The sequence below is a fragment of the Plectropomus leopardus genome, chromosome 24 (genome assembly GCF_008729295.1).
Source record: "Plectropomus leopardus isolate mb chromosome 24, YSFRI_Pleo_2.0, whole genome shotgun sequence".
Taxonomy (NCBI): Eukaryota; Metazoa; Chordata; class Actinopteri; order Perciformes; family Serranidae; genus Plectropomus; species Plectropomus leopardus.
In genome coordinates this window covers 818,577-840,520 of record NC_056486.1, presented here as the reverse complement: position 1 = coordinate 840,520, position 21,944 = coordinate 818,577, and the positions used below count along the sequence as shown (strand labels likewise).

Below are 21,944 nucleotides of genomic sequence, written 5' to 3'. Positions count from 1 at the left end.
TGGTCAATTTCTCTTCACTCCCTTCCCATGTTATTGTCAGAAATTAAGGGTTAAAGATTAATCGTCAATACAATGATTTTACGTACTTCCCCTAGAATATATTTTTGCACATTCCTGCCTGAGCTATTTCTTAAATAGTATCTTTTTTAAAACATTTCTATTGTAATTAATGTACCGCAGCACCTTAGTAAAGTCTTTGCATGTTAAAACCTACATAGCTAAAAACTGGATCCTGGATAACTGTCGCTCTAATTGTCGCTGCAGAGTGTCACAGAAAGCCAGTTTGGGGAGTCAAAACTTTTGCAGAATTTAAAACCTTTAGGCTGTCTTCAGGTAATGAAAGAGGAGAACCATCATGAGGACAGAGACAGACAGCACGCACACCTTCTCCAGATCAGAGACATCAGAGAGAGCAGCTCATCACACACCTCCACCTGCAGAGCATCATCTCCCCGGTGGTCCTCCGAACGTCCAGACGGTAAGACGAGCTGCACTCTGTCTCTCCGCCGGGCTTCATGCGGACGATGCTTCATTGCAGAATAAATCCTGTTTGATCAAGATGCAAAATATTATTTCAGTGTACAGACAAGGAAATGAATTTTGGTATGCAACGTAAAACTGCTCACAACAAAGTCTGGATTATTTTGATTAACAGGGTCATAATTTCTGGAAAGAAACATCGCTGATGAGTTTTTTAAATGTAGTTTTTTGGCAACACGAGCCGTCTAGTTCCATTATATTGGAGAGAAGGTGGACATCTCTGCGGATGATATCTCCAAAACTTGTCTTGCTTATTAAAATGACTTAGAAATATTAATTTGAGAATTTTAAGATTCTTTGGTTACTTTCACAACGTATTTCTCAATTTTTCGTTCTTAATTTGGAACCAAATGTTGTTAAAAGCTTCAGACAAAGTTTCATCTTTTAGCTTGTCTTTGACTTTCATTTATTTTTGCGTAAATAAATTAAGAAAAAGAGAATTCATTAATCATTTATTTTATTTTTATTTTTGGTGCAAGTTGGCCAAATCAATAAATAACTATTGTAGTATAAGTATTGGTGGAGGTCAAAATCAGCCAGTAAGCAAATACAAGCGTACTGACAAATGCAAACTATAACTCGCTTAATTCTGATTTTTTCATGAAATTTGTTTCGTTATAAACATCAGAAAGTGGACATGATATGCTAAATGTTTCTGGAATATAGATTAAGTATGTAGTTAGTAGCAGAAAATGCAAAATCTCAAGAAAAGTGCCAGTACCTCAAAATTGTGAAAAAGAATATTATTACTTTTTAAATATAGGTTTCTATATCTATGATTTTGCCACTTTCTGTGTGAATTTTCTCTGCAGCTCTCCAACAGCCTCCTGCCGGGCTCCGCCATGGCGAATCCAAGCACGCTGCTCTTCCTGCTGGCAGGTGAGCAGCCATTTAAAGTTTTCAGTACTTTAGCAGACCGGTTCCCAACGCGTGGCCACCGACCCCTGCTGTGGGTCGACAGGGTATCAAAGGAGGCTGCAAGGGCTTCTTGATTTTAAGTGGTGTGCTAAAACATTATTTAATATACACCTGAACTGCAACTCTTACAGTATTTTATTTTATTTTACAGTATCTCTGCATTTCATTTATGTGGCAAAACTAAATATAATTGTTATTTTTAAAGTTTAGATTATTATTTATAGTGTAAAAAATACCTGATACAGAGATTTGTTCAAACTGTTCCTGAAAAACTCATCTCTTAAGTAATATTAACAAGAAATAATCTGCTCATTTTACATCAACTTCCTGCAGAAATGTTGATCACCATTTGAGTTGATAATAGTTTCAGTTTTTCTGTACTGTGATTGTTATGCACTGAATATAATATGAAAATATCCAGAAATGTGTCACTTAATCAGGTGCCTGAAGGAAAAATAAATGTGGGCATAAATGTATAGTGAACTGTCATCTGTCAATTTTTGTAAAATCTAATAAAACAATATAATTTTTTTTTTTTTAAAATAGATAAATAAAATGCAATAAATAAAATTATAGAAAAGAAAGAAAGCAAATCCAGCAGGCTGGAGGTTTTAAACTTCAGCTACTACTTTCTGCTTCTCAAATAAAGCATAATTTCACCTTGCAATAATAATAATAATAATAATAATAATAATAATAATAAACTAGGTTCTACAGACAGGAGGTTTCATCTTATATTTCTTGTCAAAATCAGTTTAAAAGTGCAATAGTCTTTACATACATTACAGTGTCACTATGGGTTTTAAGTGAGATGCACACAGAATTTTTTAAGTTACTGACCAGATTTGTCAAAATAAATTAATAAGGGTGCCTCAATTAACACAAGTCAAGTTTTGTTTAAAAAAAAAATCAAAATAAACTATTTGTGAGTTCTGAAGTTGGTCTTTATAGATTGACGTATGATGTTTTTTGTCCTCTTTTATATTCACGCTGAAGTTGCTGCCAGCCAGGTTGGCCTTCATCAGGCCCTTTTCTTTTTCATTTTTCGCTCTGGACAGAAGGAAATCACTGCGTGTCCTCTCAGCTTTTATGGACGGGAGTTCTCAATGATTGAAGTGAGTCAAAGTTAAGCGTGTTTCTTTTCTTTCGCTCCTCTGTTTTTATTTAGCCAGTTTATTTAGACAGTGTTTGACCGCTGTCGGTGAACATATCTGCATTTGCTTTTCTTGCTGTGTTTCTGTCGTTTCGGTGGAGTAAATATGACGGAAGTGAGAGAAGAAGCACTCAGGGCTTTTACTCCAGTAGAGGTACTAATACCACAATTCAGAAGAGACCCTCAAAAATATACTTAAAGTACTAAAAGTATTCAGTGTGCAGACCGATTTCAGAAAAATCTGTACATTTGGATTATAATTATGATGCATTTATGTGTTCATCACTTTAATTTATTGTTTACTCTCCATGCTGCTGACAGCCGAGGCCGGAGGTGTTTTTGGGTTGTCCATCTGTCCATCTGTCCCATTCATGTGAACGTGATATATTTAATAATAGTTAAAGGGAATTCCTTATAGTTCGGCACAGATGTCCACTTTGACAAAACCATAAACTATATTTATAGGACAGTTTTAGTTACTTTAAAATAAAGATTTTTTTAAATTAAATGACTTTATACAGGTACAGCCGCAATGATTAGTTGATTAATCGATCCGTTTTTTTCACAGGAAAGTAACTGCCAACTATTTTGACCAACATTTTAGTTACTGTTCTTATGATTTTGATTTTTGTGTGCTTTTCCTATTTTTTATGTTGAGGTTTTTGGGGTGTTTTCACTATTTTATTTATAATGTTGAGGTTAAAGTGTGTTTTATCTTTTTGTAATTTTGAGGAATTTTCTTTTGTTTTTTATTTTTTATATTTTTGAGTTTTTGTGGTGGATTTTTTGGGGTGTTATTGCTATTTTATTTTATAATTTTGAGTTTTTGTGGTGTTTTATTCTATTTTATATACATGTTATTTTGAGGGTTTCAGATAGAAGATTTTTCTGGACTGGGTGCTTCAACTTTTAACCCTTTAAGTACATTTCCCTGATTATACCTCCTTACTTTTACTTAAGTACCACTTTTAATGCAAGACTTTAACTTGTAACAACTTGCAGTATTTGTACTTTTACTTAAGCAAAGGGTCTTAATACTTCCTCCAGCACTGTTTATAAACCGGCCCAGATCCATCATTGCCTGCCAGACCATTCGGGATGCTTTTCTGCCTTCTTGCTGTGTATTTTTCACTTTTGAGCTTGATCTGTACCTTGTAGTTTACCTCAGACTCCTTGTTTGCGTGCTTGTACTAATACCTGCCTGCAGTTCTGCACCGGCCTGTAAGTCGACATACCTGCAGTAAAACACGCATGCTGTCTGCCTGCTTTTGTCTTGTTGCCTGTTTTAAACAGCTGCGACACTCTGTGTCTGTCAGACAAAGTCAACAACAAAGTCACTAATTAATGTTACGTCTCGTCTCGCTTTTCTGGTTTGGAGGAACGTTTTAGAAATAATAAACCTCTACAGATCAAAAAGTCTGAAATAAAGAGTCATTATCCGCTTTTGGGACCTTCTGATATAATTTCTGACTTTAACTGATCTTTTTTTTGGAAACCTGGATTTAAATATTTGATACCAAAATAATTTATTTCAGAAACATGATAAATAGGCAGCAAGCAACTTGACAAGAAATTTCCCACAAAATTGCAAAAAAAAAAATTAAAGAGTAAAAGTAACGACACAATGACCTAACAATTAGTTGTGTTTTTCAAAAAAGGGGGGAATTGAAAAAAAAGTCTAGAAAACATGAGACATGATGGTTATAATTATATATCTAAACTTTTGTTACAGAAAAAAATAAATGCATATATTTTTTGGAAGGGTCATTTGTCAGTTTCTTACCTTCCTTTTTTGTGCATATTTTCAGGTAATTTTCCTGTGACTTTTCTCTCATTTCTTGCTCATTTTTTTGTTTGCTTATTTGCCTTCTACTAATGTTTTTGCAATAAATCAAATAATTTGCTCAGGTTTAAAAGGGGTTAAACATGGTGGGATAAACTAAACATTTCACAAGATAAATTAACTCAAACAGCGTCTTAAAAGAGCCTTGATGCCATTGAATGTTGTCTCTGTTTTTGCAGATGTCGTATCCTGGTTCATCTGCTGTACTGTGTTTCAAAAATGACCCATCTGAAACGGCAAAAGACTGTCTGTTCGTGGAGGACAACGGGGGGGCGGACAGAGTTGCCGCGACTCTGCAAGACAAGGTATTAAGTCCTGGATCGTGGATTCATATGAAGCTGCGAAACATACAGACGGCTTCAAACTGCTTCACTAGCATCTTGTTCAAAACCCAAACCACCAAACTTGTGAGTCAAAAATGTTTCATGTTTTCACTGTTTTGTACAAAATGAACATTTCAAACACACCGTGTGGCAAAAGAAACTTTTCCTAAGATGTTTTGGAGGACACGTCCTGATATTTTCTGTCTGTCGTCTGTTTTTTCGTGTTTTTCAGTTCACACTCAGATTCTACAACTTTGGCCCACAAACAGGTCTGATGGTAGGCGGATACAGTGATTATACTCCGGTTAATTTTGTAAGTATGTGTGACACATAACTTTGGTCTCTTACTGCAAATTGTGTCCTCAAAATCTGCTTTTTGGCAGGTAAATCCTTTGAAACTTGGAGCGACATCACTTTTCTCGTGCTGCTTTCAGACGCCTTTCACAAATAATAAACCATTGAACCTGGAGCAAATTTGTACAATTTCTTTAAAAAGACATGAGGAAAGAGGCAATAAGAAACTTGCTGAGAAATATTCCACAAATTGCAAGATTTTAATGGATTTTATAAAATTAAAAAAGAAAAAAAATAAGAAAAAAGCTAAATATTATATTTATTATTTTTTTAACCTTTATTTATACAGGTAATCTCATTGAGACACTCTCTCAAGAGAGACCCGTTCCATAGTTTAATTATTAGAAATACATATTTTTTTAAGATATCGAATTATTATAATTTTAAGCACTTTTTCAAGTGTTGTTTGCCTAGTTTGTGTTTTCTATTTTTTTTCTTTATTTCCCATTTTTCCAGTTCTTTCCCTATACTTTCTAAATTTCTTGCAAATTTCGTAGTAATTTCCGTTTTTGTTGCTCATTGTGTACTGACAATGTTTTGAGAGAAATCAGCTTAATGGTTAATGGGAAATTAACTTGATGGTAATCAGCCAGATGTTATAGTTTATTCAATTGCAGCTGCAATGATTAGTTTATTAATCAGTTGACTGAAATTATATGCTAACTGTTTTGATAAACATTTTTTTTCATTTTTTATAATAATTTTGAGATTTTGCGTGTTTCTTTTTCTCTGTTATGATTTTGAGTTCTTTGGGTGCTTTTTTCTTTTTTTAGTTTTTTATGTTTTAAAAAAATTAAATTAAATTTAAGGGATTTTGTTTGTTTATTTCCTTTTTCTTATTATTTTAAACTCTTTGTGTGGTCTGTTTTTTACTTGCTTGTTCTTATATTTACATATTAATTTTGAGGGATTTCAGTTGTATCATAAGTTTAGGGGTGTCATTTTTCTATTTTTGTTAATTATTTTTAGGTGTTTTTTTTAATCATTTGAATGTTCTGGCATGTGAACTTGAAGTGTCTCCTGATTATACTTACTTTTAGTTAAGTAACAATTTTACTCCACAACTACGGTATCAGTACTTTTACTTAAGGACGTGCATACTTCTTTCACGACTGCATAACTCAAAAAAAGGTATTTAAGACCAAAAAAAGCAACTCACATTTTACTCAGTTGAACATTGAAGTAGATGCCAGGGAGCCCAGGAATTTACTGCAGGTCGGGCAGGAAAGGGTTAACACCTGAACTCAACCCACTAGTTCACAACAAAACCACCGCAAACTTCACAGCATCTCGTCCCAGAGAGTCGACCCAGCTGGAAACAGAAACACATGCATAAAAAAGAGCTTAAAGTCAGACTTTGTTCACACAGTATTAAAACAATAACCTGTTGAAACCTGAAAAAATGTATGTTGTTTCCTCCGAAATAAAAAGTAAAAACATGGGAAAAAGGCAACGGGAAACTTAACAAGAAATGGCCCATGAATTATCAACAAATTATAAGATTAACATTAAAAAAAGCACAAATAAAAAATAATAAAATAAATACAAATTAATTTAAAATACTAAAACTGAAATAAAATAAACCATTTTCTCCTGTTACTCCTATTCTTTTAATATGCATAATTGTAATAATTAAAAAATATAGTTTTCTGGATGTTTTTCTCCTTTTTTGATAATATCTAATAATCTCCCCAGAGATATTTTCAATCAGCTTTTTTTGTCACCTTAAACCAGTCTTTGCCAAGTTCCTCACTGCCTTTTCTGATGTTTTCAAAAACAACAACAACAAAAAAGACGGATTTTCTCAGGTTCTTTACGTTTAAATGCTGGTGAAAGGCTTCTGAGTGCAACAAAATAAAACTGCTGTCGATCCAGGTTTTGAAGAGTTTATCTGGATTAGTTTTGTTTTTTTCCAGGTCCTGAATGCAAAGGTCGGTGACTCATCTCTGGGTTCGTGGTCATGGACTAATGCTGAGTTGTTAAATAATCAGTTTATAGATTTAAGCGGATGCAGGTACTCAGGTAGGCAAATCAGCTGTTTCCCAAAGAGTCGACACTTCAGGATCCTCAAGGCTAAGTTGTGATATTTTAAATCTCCTGTCACCTCCCAGGTGTCTCTATCGCTGCTGGTTCAGAGACATTCAGCTCAGAAACCTGCTCCCAGGTCACCTGTAACAAGTCTGCAGTCATCAGTGTTGTCAGTACATGTGGACCCCTGGAGGTCTGCCAGGGAAACGGCACGTAAATATGTTCACTTTATATTTGGAGGAAAGTTTAAATGACAGACTGACTGATTTAAAAGAAGTGAACAATCTAAAATGAAGGCTTTAACAAAGATATATTTCTTCAGAGTTCACAAATACAGATCGTCTTTTTCACTTTATGTCAGCACTTCAGTCATATTTAAGTCATTAATGAGGCGCTGCAGCAGTACTGAAGTATTGCATCCACAATGAAGGGGGACGTGCACAAGTTAGACAAAACAAATTGGAGCAATGTTTCTCTCTAAAACATGGGAAAAAGGCAATGTGCAATGAAAGAAAAAATAACCCAAAATAAGAAAGAAAAACGTAGAAGCAAATTGCCTGAAAATAAGTGCAAAAATTAAAAAACAGAAAATTAACTGAAAATTAGTGTAAAAAATTAAAGAAAGAGCAAAAAGTATTTTTAAGGCCTCAAAAAACTAACCTAAAAAAGTAGTGTAAAAGTAGAGGAAAAAAAGTTCTAAAAAATTGAGAATTTGTTTAAAAAATGAAGAGAAAAAAAGCAAAGAAAAAAAATTCCAAAACAAAATTAGTCAAAACAAAGAAAAAAAAAAGCTGGAAAACAATACCTTTTTTAGCAAGAATTAGTAAAATTGGTGTCAAAAATTAAGTTTAAAGTAAAAAAAGGAAAGTTCAGGATATTATGATATATTAAACTGACAGCTATGTGAAATTGGTGGTGTGTTCCTTTAGGTTTGAAGAAAGGACACATTTTCCTCAAATTTACATGTATAAGAGAAAACATCTTTCTTTCTTTCTGGGTTTTGGTTTTTTTTCCAGAAACAAAAACAAAATCTGTCTCTTCCAATCAGGTGCGTTCCAACCCCGGTCGTGTGCACGGTGACCGGCTCCACTGTCATCGACTTCTTCAACAGAGTCCGCTCTGTCTCTGATCGCTGTGCGTACACCCTGATGAAGCCTCAGCGAGGCTCTGGTTATGAGCTGGTGGCGGTTTTCAAGGAGCGACGTCGTAAAGATGTGGGATTTTTGGACCACCTGATCCTGTCGCACGGTGGCAAAAAAATTTTTCTGGGACAAGGTGGACGAGTTCGGGTAAGCTGCTACAGTCTATCTACGAGCAAGTAATGGTGTATTTATGGACATAAATCCACTTTGTTTGATCAATCAGAGACGATCAATACATGCCAGGAGTTACTCTGTGTCCATCTGTTCAAAGTTAAGACATGTGGTCGGACCGTTTCTTCAAATTTGGCACAAACGTCTGCTTGGACTCAAGGGTGAACTGATAAGAATTTGGTGGTTAAAGGTCATTGCGACCTTGCATCCATCTCATTCTCATGAATGAGATATTTCAATAACACCTTGAGGGAACTCCTTCATATTTGACACAAACGTCCGCTGGGCCTCAAGGATGAATACATTATTAGAGGTGAAAGGTCAAAGATGATTGTGACCTTGCGTGAACAAAAAGCCTTGAGGGAGTTTCGTCAAATTTGGCACAAACGTCCTCTTTGACCTGGAGTCCGCACCACTCTCATTAATGGATATTTCAAGAAAGTCTTGAAATAAAATCGATAAAAACTGAGGAACTTTTCTTTAAATATGGCACAAACGTTCACTTGTGTTTTATGTACACTTGAGTCCCTTATTTACTGAGTATTGCCTTGAAAAAACCTTAAACCCTTATAAGTATGTATTTGTTATTTTTGTGTCCTTTTCTTGTTTTCTGATGAAGGTTAGTGGCGAAACTCTAACACTCAGCACCGAGTTTCAAACGCTTCACGGTGTGGAGCTCCTCAAGGACGAGAACGGAGTTACTGCCAAGATACCGTCCTCTAACATGAAAGTCGTGTTTGACGGCAACACCGCTCATGTGACAGGTACAGAAAAAAATACATAAATAAATATATAACGGATTGAAAGTTCATTGATTTGTCTTTATTTGTCTCCTGACATCAACCAGGACTTGTTGAAGCTGTCGAGGGCTTATGTGGCTTTACGACTGATTCCAGCCGGACCACCACCCCGAGAGCAGAGAAGTCATCTTCCTACAGTGCCGATGGGTACGTCTAAACTTCACGCACTGTTTATCAATGCTATGCAGCAGTGATACTCAACCTACGACCCGTGGAGCAAATCTGGCCACCAATAAGGTGCCATGTGGCCCCAACAATCATTTTCTAATTCAGAAATATCAAAAACGTGTTTCACATTGGGAATCGTTTTAACTCTAAGCATACATAAGGTGCTGGAGTACATAAAACACCAAAGTTTCAAAGTTTATCAAAAAAAGTGCCAGTGGAGGATCTCTGCACCCCCAGACAGAAGTCCAAGCTAAGACCCGAATGTCCTGAAATCTGAGAAATGTCCTATAATATTAAAATCCTAGAAATGTCATAAAAACCTAGAAATGTCAAAATCCTAGGAACATCCTTAAATTTTAGAAATGTTCTAAGGTCCAAGAAATATCCTTAAAATGTTAGAAAACTCTTAAAATCCTAGAAATGTCCAAAACTCCATGTGACATCCTAAAATCTTAGAAATGTCCAAAAACCCAAGAAACATCATAAAATCCTAGAAACATGTTAAAATCCCACGAATTTCCTGAAATTCTCCAAACGTCCTAAAATCCTAAAAATGTAGTAAACTCTAATAATCTTCATAAAATCCTAGAAACATCCTGAGATCCTAGAAATGTGCTAAATTCCTAAACGGGCCCCTGGTCTCCTGTCATTTTGCCAGCCGAGTATCCCTGCTGTCCTTGTTTCTAGTTAAATGTTCTGTTTGTCTCCTCCCAGCTGTGACGTTCAGCACAGCGACACCAACGACACCTCCATCAGCTGCAACCGCTCGACCGAACAGTAAGAAGTCACCCATCAGAACACACTAAACACACATCGAACTGTTCATAAACCTGCTTATTTGCTCTCCTTCCTCCTCCCTGAACAGCTGCGGCCTCATGAAGCAGGGTCCATTCACCGCCTGCCACAACGACACCGACCCGCAGCCCTACATCACCGCCTGCACAGACACTTTGTGCCACTACCCGCAGGTGGACGGACTCAAATGCCAGTTTTTTGAGGCTTACGCCAAGTCCTGCAAGCTGAAAAATAACATCATTCTGCAGGACTGGAGGTCAACGGTCGGCTGCTGTAAGACCATCATTTAGAGAGAATATATTCAGTATTTCTGACTCTCTTCTGTGCAGTAGACACAAAAAATTTAAAAAAATGGATCTACTTTTTGGAAACGTTCATATAATATAATGAAGCTCACCTGTCTGTGTGTGTGCAGCTGCGGCCCCTCTGCCCTGTCGGGACCTGTACTGCAGCGAGGACGAGTTCTGCGGCGAGAAGCCCGGAGGAACCCGCTGCTTCTGTCGGGCCCTGTTTGCCGCCAAATACAAAGAAAAAGACACTTTAGGTGCAGTGCGATAACTGTTAGAGATGGTCCACGGCTCTGAATCAAAGATATTTTATTAAAAAGTTAAAAATAGCTCTTACTTATTCAATAGCTCCATATAAAATCCTTAAGTTTGGCTCATATTATGCACTTTTCATTCTTCCTTTTTTAATAATTTTGGCTGTGTGTGGCATAAATTTTGGCAAGATTGTGCATTTTTGTTAAATCAATTTCAAGCTCAGCTCCTACAATAAGTCTAAAATACACTGTGGAAACTAAATAGCTACATTCAGACTGTTAAGGTCACAAAATTGACCTTAACAGGTCAATTTTTAAACTTTTTTGATCATTTTAGACATTTTTGATCCCACAGCCATCAAAGCAGAAAAACAGGACTTGTATTATTTCTGGGTGTCATTCTGGGCTTTTAACTCTGAATTTGTCATTTTGACTATTTAAAAATACTTTGCATGAAGTATATTGAAAAAATTGTAAACATTTTTTTTGCTATTTTTAACCTATAAACATGGCCTCATGACAAAAATCTGACTTTTAAAGAATTCTAAAAATTCTAAAAATGAATGAATATTTGCTGTTTTTGAATAGAACTAATGTAAAAAATAAACTCGCTGAAAATAAAATATTTTCATATTTTACATATACATATTTTTAATAGCTTGACTTTGAAAGGTGCATTTTTGTGCAGTGGGGTGTGAGTGCGAGTATTTTACACCGCACAAAAAATGCTGACAAGATTTGCTGCTACTCACTGACATAACCCAGGCTGTGATCATTTTTTAAAAAATCTACATTATATTAAAACTATTTTTTTTTATTTGAAAAAATAGTGGCATCATGACAAATACTTAGCATTTAAAGGATTAAAATTCTGAAAATTAATTAATATTTTATATTTATGATTCCATTAAAATAATTCCATGACAGAAGAAAATAACAATTCATAAAAATTTAAAGATTTTCAAAAGTGCATTTTGTGCACAGAGGGTTAAATAGCTCAAATAAATCCAAGTCAAAGTGGTGATTTTTGGTCTTTTTCAGGTGAGCCGACAGTCTGTACGCAGAACTCTGCCACAGCTGCTCTGGCAAACTGTCTGCTGGAGGACGAAGGCATCGACTACACCGACCTACATCTCAGAGACCCGAGCTGCCAAAGTCAACTGGACCACGAGACCCACATGGTGTCCTTCAGCTTTGACATCAGCAACTTATGCAGGACGGAGGTGACGGTGAGTTATTCTCTATATATTGTTATTTTTGAGATAACCTCCTTCTTTTAGCGTGTGAGGAAAATGTTGAGTTATAATAATATATACATACGTATATATTTATACTTGTATCTTTTTACTAATTGGGCATTTTCTTAAGTTGCTTTTTCTGTTGAAATAAATCAGGCCAGTTTTCTGCAGGTTTCAAAGGGCACATTTGGCACGAATGTCTACTTGGACTAAACGATGAACTGATTCGATTTTGGAGGTCAAAGGTCACTGCGACCTTCCTGCTTTCTCTTTTTGTGAATGTGGTGCCTCTTTTTGCTGTTCAGACTGTAAATTTCAAGGTGAAAACAAACAAAGTCACTAAAGCATGTCTGCGTCACATTACAGATGAAAGACGACAAAATCATCTACAAGAACACCATCATGACGAGGAACACCTCCACCCACTTCATCAGCCGCCACGTCCACGCCGAGATCGACTTCTTCTGCGTGTACACGCAGCCGGCGATCAAGAGCGTGATCTTCAAGATCAGTGACAAGTGTGTGGAGGCCGACAAAACTTCACCTGGTTGTTCATGTGCAGCTTGATGTAGTTCAAATTTAAGACGGCTGAAGTGTGTGTGTGTGTGTGTGCGCGTGCTCTCCAGCTCCGTGAGCGAGATGATTGTGTCGGTGCAGTGGAATTACACCGTGATGATGAACGCCTACACTGACTCTGACCGCCTGACCCTCATCGGGCCGGACACCGAGATCCACCTGAACCAGAGGGTCTGGCTGGAGCTGACCACGGACGGGCTGGACAACAGCATGGTCGCCGTGGTGACCGACTCCTGCTGGGCGACCAACCAGATGTCACCTTATGCCGATCTGCGTTACAACCTCATCATAAACGGGTGAGAAACAAAACTCTGAAGCTGTGTTCGAAACCGTCCCCTCATTCACTCACTCACTATTCACTGTGGAGCGTGTATTAAATCGTGCACTACAGAGGGAATAACCAAACGAGATTTTGGACACTACGTTGGAATTTTTTTCGCCCGGAAATACAAAACCACATTGCATTGTGGTAGACGGGAGCTGAATGTATTGTACATCGTATGTACACTCAAATTTGCTGTGCATTGTGGGAATTTTATAGTGCACTATATACTGGATGAAATTAACAGCAGAGAATTCGGACACCACTACAAAACGGCGAACGCACTATATAGCGCACTATATCCGTGATAGAGGACGGTTTCGGACACAGCTTGAGACTTTGTCTTTGGAAGTGATGTCATTGTGTGCGTTTTCCTGTTTGGGAGCAGGTGTCCCGATGACTCGACGGTGCAGGTGGAGGGAAACGGAGCGGGGACGTCAAACGCCTTCTCTTTCAACATGTTTCGCTTCGCTGCCGGAAATCACGACATCTACCTGCACTGTGAGCTGGAGCTGTGCCTCACTCAGGAGGACACATGCACTAAGGTCAGCGGGACGACCATGATGTCAAACTTAAAAAAACATGCTTTCTTTCACAGTGTTACATACATGAGATGATTGTTATTATTGATGCATTAACCCTTTGAAACCTGAAGAAGCATCACTTCTTGTGCTGCCTTCAGAGGCAGCACAAGAAGTGATAGCAATAAATTAGCAGATATTGAAAAATACTCGGGAAAAAATGTGTTGGGGGAAAATTTTAAAAAACCAATGGAAAGAAATATATACTTATAATTATTAGAATTACATATTATATTAGGTCACAGAATTGTTATGATTTTTAAGCACCTTTTCCAAGTCTCTTTTGCTTCTGTCGATAAAATCAAGCCGCTTTGCTCAGGTTTCTTACTGTGTGAGCAATGTTGTTTTTGTGCAGCTTAACCTGCAAAAATTCACATTTCTTTCCAAATATCAATAATTATCAATAATTTAAATCAAATTGTTTAAAAAGATGTTCAGTAAAAGTGAATGGTGTATTTTTAAAAAAAATCTATACTATGTTACTGACTACTATAACTGAAGCTAAATATTCACAAAGTGTTGACTCGATGAAGCCGACACACCTGACCGTCCTCTCTGTCTCGCAGACCTGTGGGGGCGGAGCCCGCAGGAGGCGCACATCTGTCAGGTCTAAATATGCTGATAGAAACTCAGCTCTCATCACTTTGGCCTGGAATTATTAAAGACCGCGCCCCTCTGATGGACGACACGGTATGTGTTTCACTTGTTTTTACTGGATGAATCTGAGGTGCATGATGAGAGAGGGAGATGTAGAGTTCGTCCTGTGGGTGGCGCTAAAGAAAAAGGTAACAGGGTCTTTAACCCTCTCAATAGCAGGAATGTGATCAGGAATGTTAACCCTTTGAAACCTGAGCAAATAAGCTCTCTAAATCCTCTTGAGAAGGTAATGACCAACTTAACGAGATTACTCGAAAGACAGACAGAAAGACAAAAAGAAAGAAAGGAAAAGAAAATGACCTGAAAATTACAAAAAATAAAAAAATGGTAAAAAGGGAAAAAGAATAAAATGGCCTGAAATTTTACAAAAAAAGCAAGAAAATGACCTTAAAATTTACAAAAAGAAAAAAATATATGACAACAAAAAAAATGGCATTAACTTTTGCAAAAAAAACTAAAAAGAAAAAAAGAAAAAAAAAGACCTGAAAGTTTGCACAAATAAAAATAAAAATAACCTGAAAACTAGCAAAAAAGGAGAAAAGATAAGTAATAACTACATAAACATTACCTTGAATTAATAAATAATAATAATAATAATAATAATAATAATAATAATAATAAAATAATAATAATAATTGTGGATAATGAATTTAGTTTTCTGGAGATTTTACTTATTTTTTAATAAATCTTTTATTTATTTTATGTGTCTCCTTTATTTTAAAAAAAAAAATAGTGTTTGGGTATTTTCTTGTCACCTTTCTCTAACTCTCGCAGGTTGCAGGGCATATCTTGTCAAGTAGCTACCTTTTTTTCTTAAAAAAAACCAAATACATTTTCTGTAGTTTCAAGGGTTTTAAGGCTCGTGAAAGGCGTCTGAACACAACCCAAGAAAAGTGATATCGATCCAGGTTTCAGAGGGTTAAAGACAATCTGACTGTTAGATATTTGAACCAAACGGTGACTCACCACAGGTTTGTCCTCTCAGGTGATTCCTGAATGAAGCTTCGTCCCAAAACGGAGCCCGAAATCTCAGTTTGAAGCTGCAGATAATCTTCATGTTATCCTCCTGAGACGGCGTTTATCATCTCTGCAGAATCCATGAGCTGCTGATTCAACCTGCTGAGTCAAACATCTGTGTGGAAATAATGGAGTGAAGTGCAATGAAGTACACAAATAGTTAAAAAAGATTTAGGGGGTTTATCAACGCTATGCACTTCTACATATATGCTCATATATATACATATTTCATTCTTTGACATAATGTTATTGCCTACTTTAAATGTACACAGTGCTCCGTTGTGTGCAATATGTATAAAAACAGGTGTGGTTTCATCTTTACAGACATTTTAACCTGATGAAGATCCAAGAGGGGTCAAAACGTGGCCTTTAATAAACGTGTGTGGCATGGAGTAGGCGTTCAAAGTGTTACTTTATATTTTTTATTCATGTTATTGCATATCTGAAAAAAACCCCAAAACAAACAAATAATTTTTTAAAAAGCATATAGCTTAATAAGAACAAGAAACACAATTCATGCAACACGTAATGATATGAAAATGAAAACTATAACTTCTAACAAAAATGCAGGAAAAGTAGTGCAGACAAATACAATATCAGTAAACAGAAAACAAAACTAATATGATGTAAAAAAAAAAAAAAAAAAAAAAGTGAAATAAAATTACATGAAAAATGACAAATGAGTTAAGAGTGGCATTTTAGATTTTTTTTCGTTTTCTTTTTTTTCATTTCTGACAGTGACGTTAAAGCGTAGAATAAATGTCGAATTTCTGTAAAACAATACAAATGTATAATATTCAGGCTAACTATATTTTAATCATAAATGCTCTTTGCTTTACTACTGTACAACCATGGATGTATTTATAAGGAAGTACACAGTATTGATGTAAACAGGCTGTCCGAAAGGTGCCTGACCTAAATAACAACAAAACATCACATTGAATGTTAAAAATCGCAGCGTAGTGCATTTTTTACACTTAACAGTAGTATAAATGTAACACAGCGTATTTCAGACTCATAGGAGCTTAGCTGGAAGATCAAAGATTAAACAAAAATACACAATCTTACCAAAATGTTTGCTACATGTATGAAAACGACCAAAATTATCAAAAAATGACGAATAAAAAGCGCGAAAAATGCACCAAACAGTCACTGAGGGTTAATTATTTTACTTTTTATCAAACATATTTAAAATATACATACCAACAGCGTCTCTGTGGTCGTCTGAGCACAGACGTAAACTTTTCTCCGCTGACGCACAGCTGATACTGATTACACCGGCGCGAGGCCACGCGCGAGGCAGGCAGCGCGTGCACTTTTTAAATTAATCTGCTGCCTGCTGCCCTCTGCTGCCTGCTTTATTATTGCACCTCTAATCCGCACTTGAGCTATTGTCAAAGGTGATTTTATTTAAAAAAATAAAATAAAATAAAAACTTTAAATCATTTAGTACTGTATTTATAATTATATATGCTTTTTCTTTATTTTATAGCCATTATTATTCTCTGCACCAAAAGTTCCTGACAATAGGAAGTACAAAGAGACACAAAACAACCGGAAAAAAACCCAGACATCATTAAACGTCAAGGGGACAAAAATTATCACAGAGATGAAAAATAATTACACTTTTTAACAACAGTACTTTTGAGTTTGAGTATCTTTTTCATACTCTCTAAGATGATTGTAATACATACTATAAAGAAGTCATACCTTCAAAATAATGTATTTATTATAATGTAACTACATGCATTTGACTCTTATAAAGTACTCATTCAGTATATTTTCAGCAGTACATTTCATAGAATTTAAGAATAATATTTGTATCAAAAGAACATAAAAAATTGGGTTTTAGACGTTGCATCGAGTCACAGAAGGAGGTCACTTTCTGACACAAAGTCACTCAGCTGATAACTGGTGAGGATTTTCATTCTATTTTATGGAGCTACAATAACAGCTTCATTTTTTTATGAGTAAAAGAACAACATGACAAAAAACCCTCACATTTTCAATTTTCGATGCATCAAGAATGTTTTTTTTTATGTATTGCATTGTGACTTAAATCCTTAAATACAGTTTTTGCAAAGTTTAAAAAAATTAAGTTAACATAAATACAACTGTATTTGTTTGGAAAGGAAACGGAAATAACCGTTGTCATCACAGGGTTTTCACCGTAAAAGACTAAAGTACCTCCATAATACTACCTACATGGCAGTAATATTGTAATATTTGTTGTAAACATTTATCCCTGAGGAGCACATGACCAGCACACTGACGACCGCTTCACCATATTTCAAACTGCCGGTGTTTCTTAAAGGACGCTCGGTCCAAAATCTTGTTGCTGAAGATTCTGTAAAATACCAAAATCAGAGAGAGCAGATGTCTTTCAGACACAGTAATATTTGCAACAAAGTTCATTTAACTGAATAAATATAATGAGTGTAAATCATAAATGAATGGTGGACTCATGAATGAATGCTCACCTCACAGTGCGAATGAAAGGGTTGCTGGAAACCAGTTTAATTAACTGGTCAGTTGAGGCATCAGTGATGTTATTGTGACTCAGACTGTAAAAAAAGAGACACAGGTGCACATCTATTACTGTTCATGCATATTTCAAAGAGTCAATGTTAAGAGACATCTCTCAAAAATCACTACCACAGAAAATACTTTTACTTTTGCTTCTTTTTCTTCCGTCATTTGAGTACCACAGATTTGGTGGAATATAAAACTGCACCAGTGGGGTTTGAAATAAACTAGAATTACCGCTTTGTGGTTGTGTACCGCCAAAAATCAGTCAAGCTGCACTTACTTCACATCCATGTCTGCGAAAACATGACGCTTCACACACAGAAGGACTCTACAATCAGCAGAGTTTCGAGATTAGAGTCACCAATTCACTGTCTGAACAAACGTGTCCCCCTCTGATCCTGAGATATGAAGCTGAGTGACGGACAGAAAAGTGTTTCTGCCGAATATTATGCTGAATTCATCACTTCATCATTTTACGTCATAATGACGCCCAGCTGTCATAATGTCATAATTGGTGTACGAATCCTTGAATTATGGCCACAAAAATGTTTTGTGAGGTCATAGTGACCTTGACCTTTAACCACCAAATTCTAATCAGTCATTCTTGAGTCCGACATTTGTTGTGCCAAATTTAAGGAAACTCCCCGCATTCAAATGAAACCAACACAAGGTCACGGTGACCTTTAACCACCAAAATCTAAGAGTGGATGTTTTTGTCAAATTTCAAGAAACTCCCTCAAGGCGTTCTTGAGAAATCGTGTCCACGACAACCCAATGAATGCAGGATCACATGGTCTCAACATCTGACCTTTGACCAAGATTTTGGTAGTTATAGCTCAAAGGTCACTGCAACATTTTCTGACGTCTCACCAACACCTTGAGGGAATTTCTTCAACTTTAGCACAAACATTCACTTGGACTCGGGGATGAACTGATTCCATTTTTATCGTCAAGGGTCAAGGTCACCCTGACCTTGTGTCCGTCTCATTATTGCAAAATCGCAACATCTGAAGAACCCCTCGACGGCCTTTCCTTAAATTTGGCACAAACATCCACCTAAAATCAATAGTGAACTTGAATGTGGTGATCAAAACGACAAGGTCACGGTGACCATGTTTTTTGCCCATAAATCAAGGATTAATACAGGAGAGACATTTGTTCAGACATGAATCTGACACTAAAGTATTAACACAGGAGAGTCATTAGTCTGTGGTCAACATTTCGGGTGTAGCGCCCCTATATGTGTTTTTTTTTTTTTTTTTTTAATACTGTTTATCTGTGAAGGGATATTTCTCCTCCTCTGTGGACACAAACTCCGCCTGTTGCTGTTCTGACTCTTTATAAAGGATGACCTCCGCCTCTGCTGGACCCGAAACTGCATCGTGCTGGAACATGAGGACTTCTCCAGTTTAATACTCACTCCAGGACTTGGACTTTGTGCAGATGTGGGCTGAGTGTGTCCAGCAGCTGGTCGGTGAGCTGACAGTGACTGAGGTCCAGCTCCACCAGCTCTTCACACCCATCCAGCATCAGGACCAAAGCCACAAAGGCACTCTGAGGCAATGTGGTGTGACTGAGGTCCAGCTCTCCAGCCAGGGCTCTACAGAGGGACACTGCCCGTCTCACTCTGTCCCTCTCACTGTACGAAGGGATCAAGGACATCAGCTGCAGGAGGATGGCTTTACTGGCTCTAAAGAGGAGAAACAGAGTTAAAACTGTGACGATGCATGAATAAAAACAAACTTTTTTTTGGTTTTAGTCATTCTTCTTTCCTACTGGAGGCGGACTCTGTCCAGGACAGGAAACAGCAGGTCCAATCCACTGTCCTCCACCTCACAGTCCTGCAGGATGAGTCGTGTGTCCTGGCAGCTGTGTGTCAGGATGGTGGAGATGTCCCTGCAGTCATTAGCGGACAGACGGAGAGGCTCCCTCTGAACCAGGTCCACACAGGAGGAGCAGGACAGATCCAGACAGTGCTGCAGAGTCCTGAGCAGGCTGACTGCCGCCCCCTGCTGGGCGTCATAGGCAGCACAGTAGTGGACCAACTTCAGCAGTACATCCTTGTCAACACTGGAGGGAAAATTATTTATCAAAACCATAAAGTTTCATTTATCAGTTACCAAAAAGATCTGCAGATTTTTATTTATATTTAGTTCATAAAAAGGACAAAGAATAATTTTGTTTCTTTACAGCATGTTATTGTATTATCATAGTTTTGTCAATTTCCATCTGTTATGATTACTTGAAGTGATCACGTTAAAAGCTTCGATCTGGGGACGTTGTGACATCAAGTGATCTGATTGGTCATTAAACAAGAGGTCAGAATACCATCAAAACATAGACGCTTTAGAAACATCTTCCCCCAGCAGCACACCAAATCTTTTCAGTCAGCGCAGATTCAAGGTAATTTTTATGTCCAAGTGGACATTTTTGCCAAATTGAAAGAAATTCCCGAAAGGCCTTTTTAAGGTATCACATTCACAAGAATAAGATGAACCCATGTAACAGTGACTCTCACCTCTGACCACAAAAATATTATCAGGTCATCGTTGAGTCTAAGTGGACGTTTATGCCAAATTTGAGAAAATTCCCTAAACACTGTCTTAACAAATTGCAGTCACGAGAATGAGATGTACACAAGGTGACAGTGATCTGGACCTTTTTCAATTCAATCAGTCCATTAGTGAGTCCAAGTGGATGTTTGTGCCAAATTTAAAGAAATTCCCACAACGACTTCTTGAGTTATGGAATTCATTAGAATGAGACCTACGCATCTATGATGATTGTGCCAAATCTGCAAAAATGACCTCCAAATGTTTACTGAGATCTACTGCTCTTAAAACTTAGCTTGCTCCATGAACCTAAAATCAGCAATTCATGAAGACAGTCTAATTTTAACACCAGCTTTTCTTTAGGATTTTCACCCAGCTGGAGGAAGAAATTAAATCATGAAATAAGATGTCTGGTCCCCAGTGGGTTCACTGGTGTTCTACTGCCAAGCAACCGATGAAACAGCAACATAGACCCAACAGTTGCTCATCTGCTGTGTACTGTTAAGTCTTTACTAAAAGAAATGTGTAGATATGAATGGGTATCTGTAGAGCATACAAACACACCCTTTTCCCAAAATACTGGTGGTTTTGAGGTGTTAAATTTTTAAATGTGATGACTGCACTGCTCAAATAAGATGACTCAATCATCACTTTTAGTGCGTTTGGGCCTTTAAACAATGTGGTCTAAATAATCCGGAAAAACTTTTGGTTTGTTTCCAACCTGTGTGATTGCCTGCATTTCTTGAACCGTCAAACCTCTTTTTAGCACCATGTGTACAGATCTGAGGTGATAACTCGGTGATTACAAAGTGATTATTATCGATGGAATGATGAACAAAACTACTAAAATACAATTTTATATGTATGTTATACTTAGAAAAGAATACATATTCAGAGCGCTACTGTCTGACCTGAGTTGAGACACTCTGTCCAGTGTGAAGACCAAGAACTTTATTTGCTCTGCTGGTATGGAGGTCCACAGGAGGTTCAGTTTGACGCTGTCACCGTGTTTCAGGATAAACAGCAGAGCATCCCAGTCGGCCGAGTCCATCTCTCTGCAGGTCAGGTTGATCACATGATCCAGAGACCTCAGTAAACTGGGTATAAAGTGACTGGCACAAGCTTCATAGATCTGTCTGATGGCAGTCATCACAAAGCTGGGACTGGGCCTGAAAGCATGAAGTGTATTCACAAGAACAGTTTCAGTAAAAACAAAACACAGCAACACGTAAGAATAAAACCGCAAGTGGCAATTTCAGGAATCAAGACAGCATGGAGCATAAGGAGTTAAAATATATGAAAAATCAAGACCTTCTGCAGTTCACAACATCATTTAAGACTTTATTTGAGTCACTGGGGTCATGCTTCTGTCAACTGTTTGGTCAGCTGCAGTAATATTTTTGGGGACATGGTTCAATAATTTAATTAAAGAATACACAAAGTCTGGTAATGTTTGAATAAACTCATTGATTCATGGGCAAATTTGGGGACAGCCTAATGCACTTGTTCGTCACTGGTGGCACCCCCTATTGACTGGTTTCAAAATAATTTTACAAACATGGTCCAACATTAATATTCAACATATCCTGCAAGTTTTGCAATAACTGACAAGCAATTCCTGAATTATAGTCTAATTTGTGTAATGACACACTGTTTTTTTGCATTTGTGGTGCCCCCTAGTGGTCAATCGAGCTAA

At 37.0% G+C, this 21,944-nt stretch overlaps 2 protein-coding genes across 2 annotated transcripts; one reads left to right on the top strand and one right to left on the bottom strand.

The window, feature by feature from the left end:
- The first annotated feature begins 355 nt into the window (after positions 1 to 355).
- Positions 356 to 14,155, top strand: LOC121963063. The gene is made up of 17 exons (XM_042513433.1): positions 356 to 478; positions 1,353 to 1,502; positions 4,634 to 4,759; positions 5,010 to 5,090; positions 7,048 to 7,153; positions 7,243 to 7,372; positions 8,208 to 8,448; positions 9,092 to 9,236; positions 9,320 to 9,419; positions 10,155 to 10,217; positions 10,306 to 10,508; positions 10,651 to 10,779; positions 11,818 to 12,005; positions 12,381 to 12,532; positions 12,641 to 12,886; positions 13,301 to 13,457; positions 14,060 to 14,155. Exons 1-17 carry the CDS (start codon positions 356 to 358, stop codon positions 14,153 to 14,155), a joined length of 2,436 nt encoding a protein of 811 aa, XP_042369367.1.
- Positions 14,156 to 17,219: 3,064 nt separating this feature from the next.
- On the bottom strand, positions 17,220 to 21,413 carry LOC121962933. The gene is made up of 5 exons (XM_042513264.1): positions 21,160 to 21,413; positions 19,473 to 19,766; positions 19,117 to 19,386; positions 17,648 to 17,731; positions 17,220 to 17,514 (listed from the first exon to the last, which is right to left on the bottom strand). The coding sequence occupies exons 1-5, from the start codon at positions 21,396 to 21,398 to the stop codon at positions 17,448 to 17,450; spliced, it is 954 nt and encodes a 317-aa protein (XP_042369198.1). The 5' UTR covers positions 21,399 to 21,413; the 3' UTR covers positions 17,220 to 17,447.
- Between the last annotated feature and the right edge of the window lie 531 nt (positions 21,414 to 21,944).